We start from the raw sequence: 15,222 nt of genomic DNA, 5'->3' as shown, positions 1-15,222 counted from the left end.
AAAAAAAAAAAATCATAGTTGAGAGAAGTATAGAGTGGAAGTGTCAAAGATACAAGTAAACCATTTGTTTTGTCATCATTATGTACATTTTTCTTTGCATGATAATAATGTAAATGTTTTATAGAATCAAAACACAAATATTAGGCCAGGTGGTGGCATACGCCTATAATCCTAATACTTTGAGGCCAAGGCAGGAAGATTTCTTGAGGCCAGGAGTTCAAGACTAGCCTGGGCGATAGAGTATGACTCCCACCTCTACAAAAATAAAAACATTAGCTGAGAGTTTTTCTTTAGGGGGTATGCGCCTGCAGTTACAGCTATTCAGGAGGCTGAGGCAGGAGGAAATACTTGAACTTGAGGAACACCAGGAGTTTGAGGTTGCAATGAACTATGATGACCTTATTGTACTCTAGCCTGGGTGACAGAGACCCTATCTCAAAAAAATAATAAGGCAATATTAGTACAAACTCAAAAGATTTTTCCCCCATAGATATTAACATTTATTACCTCTGTCCACTAAAAAGGGCTAAAAGAAAAGCCATCCAGTAGTAGCAAGAAGTACCCCCAATGTCTAGACTGTGGTATCTACTATTTTTTCATAAAGGGAACTAAAGTTCTCTAGAGAAATGGCTAATTCCAGATGTAAAGCAGCAAATATAAAGGATAAGCCGGGACAGCTTGTCAGAAACTAACAAAGATGACAGAAATCACATTAAGAGGACTCAAGAACCTTTTTGAAGTTTGAAGAGATTCCTTTTAACCAAAGATGGAACTATTTGAGCAAAAACAATAATGACACCAAATAATTAAAATACTAAGTATTTTTTTAAACCCATGATTTCACAGTGATACTTTAAAAAAAGAAAAGGAAGAAACATCCACCAAAAAGCAAAACAAAATATATTGAATCCCAATGTAATTTGCTAGGACATAAAGACAGTACTCTAAAAATGGAAAGAATTAAGTATTTACCTTGTGTTTGGATTTTGTTTACTTATCTTTTATTTCAGGATAAACAAAGGGCCCTAGATGAGAGAAAACTCCATACAGAAGAATCCCAGTTAATAATTACACAAGTAATGATGAAAGTAACAATGCTTTTTAACATATAATGAAATAACTGATTCAGGCAATGGTCATCAAGGAAGGTCAAAACCAACAGGTAAAAGGCTGATGAGGACCTTTATGACAAAGGGACTTTCACCATCTGAACCCATGGATCAATTTCAGCATTTCTAAAAGCAGGACAACAAGACATTAGTTGCCTTTCAACTGTGTACACTACGCACTTTCTAAAGTCTACCCTCTTCCCAGAAGTTGAGCCTGAATCTAATCAAGTCTTTAGATGTAACGTCCAGCCTGTAGGGAATAGGATATAGTAACAAGTTAAATAACTACAGGAAGCATCAGCCAAATCCACAATGCAATTTATTTTCCATCATAACTGTCTGGGTTCTTAAAAAAAAAAAACAACAATGAAATATTAAAATATGATAGAAAAAGGGAGAAGAAACTTAGAGCAAAAGAAGTTTAACAAATCTAACAACCAAATGCAGTAAGTAGATTCTCCTGCATCTTGATTTGAGTAAAACAATTACAAGAAACATTTAATCAATCAGTAAAATCTGAATGTGAACTGAGTGGGTATTAAAAGATATTAAAAAAGTACTATTAACTACACTTAGTATGGTAATAACATTATATAATATAAGAAAAATTAGTCTTTTTAGAGATCCATAACTAAATCCTTTGAGGGTGTAATGAAATTATTTATTGTATAATACCCCAACAAAACAAAAAGGTGGAAGGAGGGAAGAAGAGACATACAGTCAGAAAGATGAAACAAATTCGGAAATCTAATAATGCCTGTTGAAGCAAGTAGTAGGTATTATAATACATAGCAGTTCATTGTTGTATTTTTGTGTACGTTCAGTAAAGTAAAAACGGTAAACAACAACAAAAGAGCCCATAGAGATTTGAGATCCAAAAGCCACAGGATTTGAGGAACATATTGAATAACAAGAATGAAAATGAACTATGGTGATTATTCTTAAGAGAAAATCAGAGAAGAGAAAAGAGAAGCTAAGCCTCCTATTACAGGGAGCCAAAGAAGAAAGTTTGCTGGGTAAAGTATACACTAAAGTGCACAGAGTAAGAGTGGAAAGAAAGGCTGCATTCTAATTTGGGCCTTCCCAGAGATCTGTGCCCCACCTAAGAAAAGTATGGGGAGTGTTTCAACTTAGGAGAGAGGAGCAGCCGCCGGTTCACAAAAAGAGCCTAATTTGGAAGAGAGCTGCCTACAAAGAGGAAGAAGCTGTATAAACAGAGCTAGAATATCTAAATTGTATCCTAGAAAGTAGAAAGATTAACTGAGTTTAAAATGGCAGATAGAGTTACATTATGAACTTGCTAGAAGTTTAAAACTGGCTATTCAACCTTTAAGGTAAACTTTTTTTTTTTTTATGAGAACTAGCTTAGAAGCGTACCAGCTGCTTCTAAAACTGTAGAGATATAAACATGTATAATTATTCTTTCTCAGTGGAAAAAATGAAGAACTCTTTTCTTGAAAAAAGCAGCTGAACAGCACTATTATACCATGATGGTTAAAACACATATAAATGCACACACTTGTACTATAATACACATACACCCAATACACAGACATGGCCACACAAACACGTACACACACAGTATTTTAGGCAAAACTAAAAATGAATTCATGTATTTTGGCATCCATGTTTAAATTAAATGTATATCTCTATTAAGATTCATATGGCTATTCTTTATTTTCATTGTGCATAGTAAATTATCTAAATTAAGTTAATACTCTAAAATAATTCAAAGCTTCTTTTATTTCAGCTAACATAATAGAAAAAACTTAGCTATCAGGGGCTTAAAATAAACTGTCCATTTTGGGAATATAATTCAATAAGAACTCATTTATTTGACAATCATAAAACATCTGAGTACCTTCTCAGCCAGACATTATACTAGCTATTAGAGATACCAAGATGAATTCAAGAGGACCAGAGGAAAAGACACTTCTGCCCCCATTATCTCAGAATTCACAATAGAACACTAAGAAAAAATAAGAATCTGAAACAGTAACCCAATCTTTGAGGAACCTAAGAGCTAGAGGTAACTAAGCAGAGTTCCTCACAGGCCAATCCCGGGGAGACTCAGGATTGGAGGAGGCACCAGTTGTGGAACAGCAAGCCTACGTCTGTGCAGTTACACCTTCAGGTCCTTGGTTCTCTTCTTCCACATTTGTAGGAGATGAGAGAGTTATTCTCTAGGGAAATTAAACCTTCGTCTGGGAACACTACAAATGCAGTGTGGAAGTGATAATGGAAAGAAACCAAGGAAAGTAAATTAGGATATTGTGACTCAGCCCTCAGGTTTCCTAAACATGTGCAGCCAAGCATACTACCCATGACCCCTATTCCCACTCCCAGCAAGAAACTGGGAGACCCTTTCCAGAAAAAGCTGTATACCCCCAAAAGGAAAGATCTCAGCATGAACCAGAGGGATTGTCAATGAAGAATACAGCTTAGCCTCCAACCATCCTTTAGTGAGACAAATCTGTGCCCTGTCCACAAGCATGGGACTCCCAGTAAGCTCTGCAGTACCTAAATTGTACATGAGAACAGACAGCTGCCAAGGATCACCAGACTTTTGAGAAAACAGAAATAGTGAAGAGTACAGGGAAAACTTGAACAGCAACAACAAGTCTCTAATGATCCTAGAAAGACAAAAAAAAGTCTTGTTTATAAATAAGTCGATGCGGTCCCCCAAAAGAACAATCAGAGAAAAAAGCTCTTGGAAATTAAAAATGTCAAAATTTAAAAAGGAAAAGTTAAAAGATTAGGAAATCTATCAGGAAATACACCCAAAATACAAAAAATAGATAACAGGATAATTCATGTGATAAATTAGTGCTTACATTATTATGCAAGGTAGTATGTGATACTAATAAACCAATTATTAAAGTAATAATTATGGGAAGTGATAAAACCATATTGGAAAGACGAAGACTGAATCTTCATCTACCATAAAAGGAAGCCAACAGTTTCTAAATAGATGATAGCTTCTAAAATCAAGGAATCAAGAGATTATTATAAGGATATTATTTAAAATCATGAAAGCAACACAACACTGACAAATTCAAAGTCGTGGTCTTGGGCACAGGATCAAAGGATCAGAAAGAAGTAAGATGAGACTGTTTTTGCATCATGTGATTTCTAAATGTACATATCTCACTGTGAAAAAAATAAAAATTAATGTAGAAAAGATCAACAGGACAATATCCCTGTCTTGAAAGAGATGTACAAAGCAATTACAGGAGCATGGAAGGAAAGCATAAACGATTTTATCTCAGTCATACGACTAAGGTTGCTGAGAAACAGGGATATTTGAACCCGGGTTTTAAAAGATAAAAACAAATTAACTGGTCAGAGAAGGCATGATGGATGTTTCATATTATGCATGTTAAGATATCTTTCAAATGATAGCACACTAGAGACACACTTTTTGCACCTGGCTTTTTTTCTTTTTTAACAATACATCTTAGAGACTCTTTCTCAAATGCTTCTTAGAAAACATGCTTTAAAAAAAAGGCTTCTTATAAAAAATTCAACTAGATAAAAAAATTCAAAATTAAAACTTAAAAATTCTTATATGGCCCTCATTCCTACTTCCCAGGATAAACACTTTAAATTCCCTCCTAGGCCTTTTTATATACAAATAAAAATACATATGAAGTCAATTAAGTTCACAAACTCATCCTAGAAAAAGTGCTACATCCCTAATTGCTGAATATCACTATGCTCACGTCCAAAGTGCTCCCTTGGGAAGCTGTACCAATGCCAACACCTCATCTACCTTTCAAAGCACTTCTCCTAGATTGAGCTCACAAATTCAGTTGTCAGACCTTACAGGACGACAGCTCTGAAGGCCATTCCAGAAGAAGAGTGCCAAAACTGCTTTGAATGGTGGACTAGGTGCTGCTGTCAGAGTAGCTTCCCAAGGTGAGTACTTCGAATGGGACTGTACTGATGATATTCAGCAATGAGGTATGCAGCACTGTTTCTAGGATGAGTTCGCAAACATATGTAAATACTATTTGATACAAGCAAATGTAAAAATATGTTCTATATGTTTACTATATTTTATGCACATACTTCTTTACATACATGAAATACATTTATGTTCTTTCAAGTCTCTAAAAGTCAAGGACTCTATGATAAGAAATGCTAAGAAATGACACAGCATGTCAACTTACCAACACAGTCACAGCACTCGTCCCAAAGGGCCCCCAGACACAGCATGCACTCCTTACAGCAGGAACAATTGCCCTCACCTGGCCGACACTGGCAGAGCTCCTAGAAATATAATAGACATTTAAACTTCAAATTCCAAATAACTGTATCTAAAATTATTAGTTTTTAAGCAAACGTTCTTATATATATTTGCATTTGTAGTAATTTATCACTGACAGATTTAAAGAATTGAGTTGACATATAAATTGTACATACTTATGGGGTATGTAGTGACGTTTTAATGCAGTTAATACATAGTGATCAGATCAGGGTAATTAGCATATCAATCATCTCAAACACTTATCATTTCTTTGTATTAAGAACATTTAATATCTTCTTTTTTTTTTGAAACAGAAGCTCATTATGTTGCCCTCAGTAGAGCGTCGTGTATCACAGCTCACAGCAACCTCAAACTCTTGGGCTTAAGCGATTCTCTGCCTCAGCCTCCCAAGTAGCTTGGTACGTGCCACAATGCTCAGCAATTTTTCTGTTGCAGTTGTCATTGTTGCTTAGCTGGCCCGGGCCAGGTTCGAACTTGCCAGCCTCAGTGTATGTGGCTGATGCCGTAACCATTGTGCTATGGGCACCAAGCCTTAATATGCTCTTTCTAGTTAATTGAAACTATATATTATTGTTAACTATAGTCATTTTACAGTACTACAGAACACTCGAACTTATTCCCCCTGTCTAGCTGCAATTTTCTATCATTTGTATCATATCTACCCCTATTTCTGTCTTCTCTTCCCGACCTCTAGTATCCTCTGTGCTACTTTTTACTTCTATGAGATCACCTTTTTTTTTAGCTTCCACATGAGTGGGTATGTGGTGTTTAAGTTTCTGGGCCTAGATCAGAATGTCGTCCAATTCTATCCATGTTACCACAAATGACAGGATTTCTTTCCTTTTTATGGCTGAACAGCCTTCCATTATGTATATGTACTGTATTTTTTTTTTTAATCCATTCATCTGTTGATGGACATCCAGGTTGATTCCATTATCTTGGCTATTGTGAATAGAGCTGCAATAAACATGGAGGTACAGATGTCTCTTTGATAAACTGATTTCTTTTCTTTTGGATAAATGCCCAGAAATGGGACTGCTGGATCATATGACAGTTCTAGTTATAGATATGGGGAAACCCCATACTATTCTCCATAGTGTCTATACTAGTTTATATTCCCACCAACAGTGTCTAAGAGTTCTCTTCTCTCTGTCCTCACCAGCATTTCTTTTTTTTTTTTTTCTTTTTGGCTTTTTGATAACAGTCATTCTTATTTATTGATTTTTTGTTTTGAGACAGTCTTGTTCTGTTGCCCAGGCCAGAGTGCAGTGGCATCATTCTAGCTCACAGCACCCTTAAACTCCTGGGCTTAAGTGATCCTCCTGCCAGAGCCTCTTGAGTAGCTGGGACTACAGGCATCAGGTAGAACACCCAGCTAATTTTTTCTAATTTTACTAGAGAGGGGTCTTGCTCTTGCTCAGGCTGATCTCAAACTCCTGAGCTCAAGTGATCCTGTCACCTTGGGATAACAGCCATCCTAACTAGGGTGAGATGATACTTCATGTGGATTTGACTTGCATTTCCCTGATGATTAGTGATGGTGAACATTTTTTCATATGTCTGTTGGCCATTTGTATGTCTTCTCTTAAGAAATACCCTTCATATCTTTGCCCACTTTAAACAAACAGTTTAACTGTTCATTTTTTTTTGCTGTTGAGATGTTTGAGTTCCTTGTACATTCTGGATATCAGATGAATAGTTTGCAAATATGTTCTCCCAGTCTACATTTTTTGTCCTGCTGATTATTTTTCTTGCTGTGCCAAAGCTTTTCAGTTTGATACAATTCCGTTGGTTTATTTGCTTTTGTTGCCTGTGCCTTTGGGGTCTTATTCTTAAAATCTTTTCCCAGATCAACGTCCTGAAGCGCACTTCTCCTATGTTTTCTTCTAGCAATATTACAGTTTTGGATCTTAAACTGAAGTCTTTTACACATTTTGAATTGATTTTTGTGAAGAGTAGAAAGACGGGTCTAGTTTCATTCTTCTGCACATGAATATCTAGTTTTCTCAGCACTATTTATTGAAGAGACTGTCCTTAAAGGGTGTTCTTGGTGTCTCTGTTAAAAATCAGTTGGCTGTAGATATGTGGATTAATTTCTGGGTTCTTTATTCTGTACTGTGTGTCTATGTCGTTTTTTATAGCAGAACCATGCTGTTTTGGTATACACTACAGTGTTACAATATATTTTGAAGTCAGGTAGTGTGATACTTCGGTTTTGTTCTTTTATTTGGGATTTTTTTGGCTATGAGAGCTCTTTTATGGTTCCATATAAATTTTAGAATTTTTTTCTAATTCTGTGAAGAATGTCATTGGTATTTTAATACTGATTGTACTGAATCTATCGATTGCTTTGGTTAGTATAGCCAATTTAACAACATTAATTCTGACTCATGAGCATGGGATGTCTTTCCTTTGTGTGTTTGTATGTTTTGTATCCTTTGTAATTGCTTCTATCAATGTTCTATAGTTTTCCTTGTAAAGGTCTTTCTCCTCCCTGGTTAAACTAATTCCTAGATAACTTTTTTTGGTAGCTACTATAAATGGTATCGCTTTCCTGATTTCTTTTTCAGCTAGTTCACTATTCACATATAGAAATGCTACTGATTTTTTCATGTTGATTTTGTACCCTGCAACCTTACTGAATTTATCAGTTCTAAGAGATTTTTGTAAAGTCTTTTTAAATTTTTCTGTATTTATGTAGATCATGTTGTCTACATTACCGGAATAATCTTTCCAGTTTGGATGCATTTATTTCTATTTCTTGCCTAAATGCTCTGGCTTAGACGTAGTTTTTTTTTGTAGAGACAGAGCCTCACTTTATTGCCCTTGGTAGAGTGCCATGGTGTCACACAGCTCATAGCAACCTCCAACTCCTGAGCTTAGGCAATTCTCTTACCTCAGCCTCCCTTGTAGCTGGGACTACAGGCACCCGCCACAACACCTGGCTATTTTGTTGTTGTTGCAGTTTGGCCGGGGCCAGGTTTGAACCCACCACCCTTGGTTTATGGGGCTGGCGCCCTACCCACTGAGCCACAGGCACCGCCCTAGACGTAGTTTTTTATTCAACATCATTAACTATTTGTCAGAACATAAATATCTACAATGTCAAATAGATTCTTTCTTCTTTGGGGCACATTCAATCACAGGCATAGCCTAAATTCAAGGAATGTTAAACACATTTGAAACCATAAATACATTCCGGATGCTTTTAATTTGAAACAAAGAAAACATTTTCTTTTTTTTTTTTTTTTTTAGACAGAGCCTCAAGCTATCCCCCTGGGTAGAGTGCCGTGGCATTACAGCTCACAGCAACCTCCAACTCCTGGGCTCAAGCGAGTCTCCTGCCTCTGCCTCCCAAGTAGCTGGGACCACAGGCGCCCGCCACAACGCCCGGCTATTTTTTGGTTGCAGCCGTCATTGTTGTTTGGCAGGTCCGGCCTGGGGATTCGAACCTGCCACCTTAGATGTACGTGGCTGGCGCCTTAGCCAGTTGAGCTATAGGCGCCGAGCCAACATTTTCTTTTATAAACCATAACTTTGCCCTTTCCCACACACCACATCAACAAATAATTCAGTACAAGAATAAAACCTACTTTTCAACTATAGGATTCGTTGTCCAAATTAATCAAAATGAATAGGTAACCTATGGTGGGAGCTGTGGTTTCTCAATATGTAGAGTGTGAATGACAGCACCTTCTAAAAGCTTCTATTTCTACTGATCCGTGATATATTAAAACAGTGTACTTGCTGTAGTAGATTGTTTACAAAAAGAAAGCAGCAATTATTCTCCTCCCTTTACCTCCACTCCCCGAAATGTAACTTCATAGTCCCTCTGATCAAGGGACAAGGTCTATTTCCAGATCCCTTGAATTTAAGTGATCTTGAGACTCACTTTTACCAACAGAACTCTGTAAAAGTGACATCATGTCAGTTCTGAGTCTAGGCCTTAGAAGCCTGAGTGTGACCATTCTTTCTATCAGAACTGTGCCTAGCTGCCATGTGAAGCCAGGATAAGGCCAAGTGGACAAGGCAGTCCATCTAAAGCCATCCTAGGTCAGCCAGCCTCCAACCAAGCTGCAAATGACAAGAGACACAGGGATAAGGCCAGAAAAATCACCTAGCTGGATCTAGGCCCAAACTACCAATCCACAAAAACAAGAGCTAAATAAATGGCTATTGTTTTAACCACTGGGCTTTAGGGTCGTTTGTCACTCCACAAGTGCTAATACAGCTTGCTCCTAAATGCCTCTGCCCTCCCCTCACCACCATGCTTCCATTCCAAAACAAACCCAACTTAAATGGAAATTCTGGAGCCACTGCTGCCTACATGACTTTCTCTAGTTTAAGTTTCCATATATAAGAAAAAGATACATTATAATATTAGTGGAAATACCTCATGATAAAACAGGCTCTGAAGGAATTTCATAGGTCAACTAAACCATCTGTCTGTATAACACTTGATTCTCATCTATAATGTTTCATCAACAAATGCTCATTCTAGCCAACAGCTGATGAACTTAACCCCCCAAAAGCCTTTCCCAATCTTGGAAACCTCTGTTTTCTTATATCGAAGTCTTGTTTCAAGTCTGGTCTTTAAGATTCTCCTCCCGGAACCCAATAACATTTTTCTTCAATAAAACCATTCTAATTTTCATGGAATCTGCACAGACATTTTGGGATGTTTGTCCTGCATGGTGGCCACCACTGACTTTCACCTACCATAGCTACGTTTTAAACTATATGACCTTTCTTCTCCCTGGCTATAAATAATAATAACAAGGAACAAGGGCAGAAAATAGACTGCAGCTGGTCATCAGATTCTCTTTCAAGATTCTGGAAGTAGGACCCAGACACTGTCAATCTGTGTTAGGAACTTGGCGGGTGATGCACAGCTGGGACTAGGAAGGCCACATAAGGCTATATCCCTGGTCACAAGCAAAGCACTGGATAGGGGGAGGGGAAAACCATTCTGATTCCTGATAATGCTCTAGTTCTTGGTTCCATTCCTTTGAGAGGCTAGTTGCACTTCCTGTTCTTAGGGATATTCTTATCAACTGGAGTAGGCTTTAGTCACTTCCAACCAAAAAAACCCTGTTTAAAAACAATGTCTTGTTCCTATCTGCTCATTATAGATCAAATACTCCCATAGTTTCTTTATTATTCCCCATGACATGATATTAAATTGTATCACACTTCCATTAGCATTCATATTAGTTGAAAGTATGATGACCATAAATCATTATCATCATCATCATGCTTCAGAGCCAAATACAACTAGAAAAAAGCAGAGCAAACACCTCCTCATCTGGCTTGGTACATGGTTCATGCCTGTATTCCCAGCCTTTTGGGAGGCTGAGGTGGAAGGATCACTTGAGACCAGCTGAGGCAACATGGCAAAACCCTGTCTCTACAAAAAAATAGAAGAATTAGCTGGGTATGGTGGGGCATGCCTGTCATCCCCGCTACTTGAGATGCTAAGGCAGGAGAATTGCTTGAGCCTGGGAGTCTGAGATTCCACTGAGCTATGATGATGCCACTGTACTCCACCCTGGGTAAAAAAGCAAGACATTGCCTAAAAAAAAATTAAAGTAACCTAAAATTTGTTTTTGGTAGTAATATGTGTAACTGTGCTACTTTCAAACTATTCCAAAAATTAATTTTAGTAAGATTTTAAAAATCTGAGACTTAATGGAACACTACTAATATAGATGTCCTAAAAAAACTAATTAGTGATATAACCTTTCTTTCTCTATATCAAAACTGTGCGTTTAAAACTTTAAACACAGGCTCAGCACCCATAGTTTAGTGAGTAGGGCACCTGACACATACACCGGGGCTGGCAAGTTCAAGCCCAGCCTGGGCCTGCTAAATAACAATGACAACTGCAACCAAAAAACAGTCAGGTGTTGTGGTGGGCACCTGTGGTCCCAGCTGTTCGGGAGGCTGAGGCAGGAGAATCGCTTAAGCCCAAGAGTTTGAGGTTGCTGTGAGCTGTGACACCACAGCACTCTACCCAGGGTGACATAGTGACTCTGTCTCAAAAATAAATAAGTAAATAAATAAAACTTTAAATACAGAACATGTTTATATTTATCCCTATTAAATTCATCTTATCACATTTCTAGACCATTGGAGTCAACCCATCATTCTAGTTTGACTTTTTTTCTTTTTGAGACAGAGCATCAAGCTGTTGCTCTGGGTAGAGTGCTGTGTCAACACAGCACATAGCAACCTCCACTTCCTGGGCTCAAGTGATTCTCCTGCCTCCACCTCCCAAGTAGCTGGGACTACAGACGCCTGCCACAATGCCAGCTATTTTTTGGTTGCAGCCATCATTGTTGTTTGGCTGGATTCGAACCTGCCAGCTCAGGTGTATGTGGCTGGTGCCTTAGCTGCTTGAGCCACAGGCACAGAGCCTCTACTTTGACCTTTTTTTGTAACACTTTTTGAATTCCTTGTTATTGTTTTGTTTTTTGGTATCCAAAAATCCCCTAGCTATTACATAGCACTTTTAAGAGTCAGCACTTGTGGCCTCTTTGCCTACTTGCCCTGGCAATGGAGGTCCATTCACTGTCTACAGTGAATGTATCCTGCTTTGTAAGCTTTCTTACTTTGTAAGCCTATCTTTCTCTTCTCAATAAATGTCGTTTCATGCTTGCCTTAAAAAACTAAGAACAATCAGTGCTTTTGTTATTTTCTAACTAATTCATCAGGTTGATGGGAGTGTGTATTTGTGACCTATATGCAAATTATTTTAGTATTGTGGAATTCTGTATACTCAGTCTGTAGTCAAGTGACACAGACATTAGGTAAGTCTCTTGAGCCTGGTATAAAGAAAGGGAACAAAAGAGCAGGAACTTACCAAAAAGTATAGACGGTTAATCACAAAACTAGTAATGCTTGACTCAGACAAATTCAAACTTGCTTGGAAATCTAGAAAAACAGCTGCAAAAGCTCTACTTGTGACCTGTTTCTCCAAAAATATCTAACTCTATCCTTTCTTTGGAGCAAGAGAACATTTTTTGAGTACATATTTTCTGGAAACAACATCAAAGTTAAGTATATTGATAATTTGTACTTTTCATAAAGGTTGACACTTTGTCACAAGAACTAAAACTCTAAAATTTTTAATTTACATTATATGTAGAAAATATCCCTTACTACCCTTATTGACTTATACAAGTTGAGTCTTCCTTATTTGGAATGCTTAGGACCCAAAAGTGTTTGAAATTTTGCATTTTTTCAGATTTTGAAATATCTGCATTATACCAGTTGAGTATCCCAAATCTGAAAATCTAAGATCTAAAATATTTCAAAAAACATTTCCTATAAGTGTAATGTCAGTGCTCAAAAAGTTTCAAATTCTGGGGCTGTCATGGGTTGTAGTGCAGACATGGCCAAGTCCAAGAACCACCATACAATCTGTCCCAAAAGTGGCACAGAAATGGCATCAAGAAACGCCAATCACAAAGACATGAATCTCTTAAGGGAGTAGATCCCAAGTTCCTGAGGAACATGTGCTTTGCCAAGAAGTACAACAAGAAGGGCCTGAAGAAGATGCAGGCCAACAATGCCAAGACTGTGCACGTGCTGAAGCTATCAAGGCCCTTGTAAAGCCCAAGGAGGTTAAGACCAAGATTCCAAAGGGTGCCAGCTGTAAACTCAGTCAACTTGCCTACATCACCCACCCCAAGCTTGGGAAGTGTGCTCATGTACACGTTGCCAAGGGTCTCAGGCTCTACCAGCCAAAGGCCAAGGCCAAGGATCAAACGAAGGCCCAATCTGCTGCTTCATCTGCAGCTCCAGCTCAGGCTCCCAAAGGTGCCCAGGCCCCCACGAAGGCTCCAGAATAGAGGCATCTGCCTGCCATGAGGATAAAAGGACTGGTGTGACCTCTAAGCTGCTGTCTATATGGGGCTGGGGTCCTCCTGTGGTATTTGTACAAATAAACTTGAGGCAGGAAAAAAAAAGTTTCAAATTCTGGAGGATTTGGGATACTCAAACTATATTTATACATTATTACTTAAGCTAACTCAGGAGTAACATATTAGAATAGTAACAAATTTATTCAAAGAATATAGTGTCTCTCCTTTTTATGCAGCTTCCAAATGGTAAATTGTTAATTTAATTAACAAGTGAATATCAATTTATAGTCTCCATTAGAAATCTGAGTCTCTGAACCATTCATTATGCCTTTTACTATTCAGTATTTGTGAAAAGTTTTAAATTGGGAGAAAGGGTGTGTGACATGTTAAGATTACTACTAACTAAGGGAAAGTTAAAAAAACAATTCATTTAAAAGTTGCTTGAATTTACCTGGGTTACTCAACCCTGAAGATTAAATGTTCTTCATGCTCTCTTAATAGGTTTTAATTTTGTGCTATACTTTTTCATGTTGTTATGATAAGGTACAATAGTATTATATTTATTGGGTTATAATTTAGTGATAGAATACAAATGAAAAGCTAAGGGAAGGAGAATCATGGGAAAAAATAATTTAGAGATAAGCTTTTATTATAGTACTATTAAAATGACAAAAATCCAGGTTAAGACTTCAATGGTAAAAATTACTGCTAATACTGGTTGGATGTCAAGCAACATAATCTTCACTAATACCATTTTTCCCCCATTATACTACAGAAAAGACTAAAAGCCTTTGTCTTAAAACAAAATTAACCACACAAATTAAGAAATTTTAGTAAATGAACAGTAATTCATTCTGTTTACTCAAATACTATATATCAAATATGTGTACTCTACATTCTCCATAACTCAAGTCAGCACTCTATTTAGAAGATTAGGAAATAAGAAAAATAAGATCCTCAAACCAACTTTCTGGTCAGCATTCAGCTTTTTCAAAAATACACTTCTTACTTTCCAAGAGAAAAATATTATTAGCTAGTAGCTAGAAGATGAAGAACTTCCAAAAAAATACTGTATAGGAAGATTTAATAGTTGGAATTTCAGACCTCAAAATTGCACTGTAAAATCAACAGAAAAAATATATGGAAATCATTTGCCTTATGACTATTCTTTGTAAGTCAAGAAACAAACTGAAGCAATGAAATTCCATGTGAAAATAATTATGAGTAGTAGCCATATAGAGCTCACCAAGTAATTCATTCTTCTCTATTCACTCTACATGTCCTCAAAAATCACATTACTAAATCATGTTTGGTCATAAACATACTTAGAAATGTACAATTTTTTGACAGCAAGCAAACTGTGGTTAGGAGGAATGTTTCTAAATATAATAAACATTTGTAAAGTGCTTTGAACTCAAGTGTTGGAAATACAAAAGAAAACCACAACTCAGAATGTAACTCTCTGTGATGAATCAAGGGTTATGGAAACATAACATAAAAAATTACTCCATTTAAATCGAGTACAGTCTTTTTTCAGGACACTTAAAAACAAAAAATTTTCCTTTAGCTGTTTCAGTTATAAAAATATAAATCAATCTCCTATACCTGGAAAGGGTAGAATCAAGATATTTTTTAAAGGCTTTACAAAATTTTTTTAATTCAAAAACAGTTTGGAAAATACCTACTGAAGTGAAGGAAAAAACCCAAACTCATCCCATTTTGGTAAATTCTTATATATTTCTAACAAAATATTAATTATATACCATCCCAATCTAAAAAAATATAAGCATTTATCCCTTGTAATAATCTGTCAACACCATAGCTCCATAACAGGACATCCAATGTGCCAAAATTCACAAAGTCCTAAAATTCTTAATCCCTTCCATATTGCCCACTTTCTTGTTCTTTATTATTACTTTCAATAACTTCATTAGCTTCCATTTTACTATTATTTCAGAGTTTCTACTTTTTTTTTTTT

General features: G+C 36.8%; 1 protein-coding gene across 1 annotated transcript in view; it reads right to left on the bottom strand.

The window, feature by feature from the left end:
• The window catches only part of TWSG1 (twisted gastrulation BMP signaling modulator 1), a 23,982-nt gene extending 18,599 nt beyond the window's left edge, over nt 1-5,383 (bottom strand). The window contains exon 1 of the mRNA XM_023507612.1: nt 5,282-5,383. Within this exon, the coding sequence (XP_023363380.1) occupies nt 5,282-5,327 (46 nt within the window). The 5' untranslated portion in view covers nt 5,328-5,383. The remainder of the gene's footprint in view (nt 1-5,281) is intronic.
• Between the last annotated feature and the right edge of the window lie 9,839 nt (nt 5,384-15,222).

This window comes from Otolemur garnettii, unplaced genomic scaffold (genome assembly GCF_000181295.1).
Source record: "Otolemur garnettii isolate 467f Iridium unplaced genomic scaffold, OtoGar3 scaffold00193, whole genome shotgun sequence".
NCBI lineage: Eukaryota > Metazoa > Chordata > Mammalia > Primates > Galagidae > Otolemur > Otolemur garnettii.
This window is presented reverse-complemented; position numbering and strand designations above follow the sequence as displayed.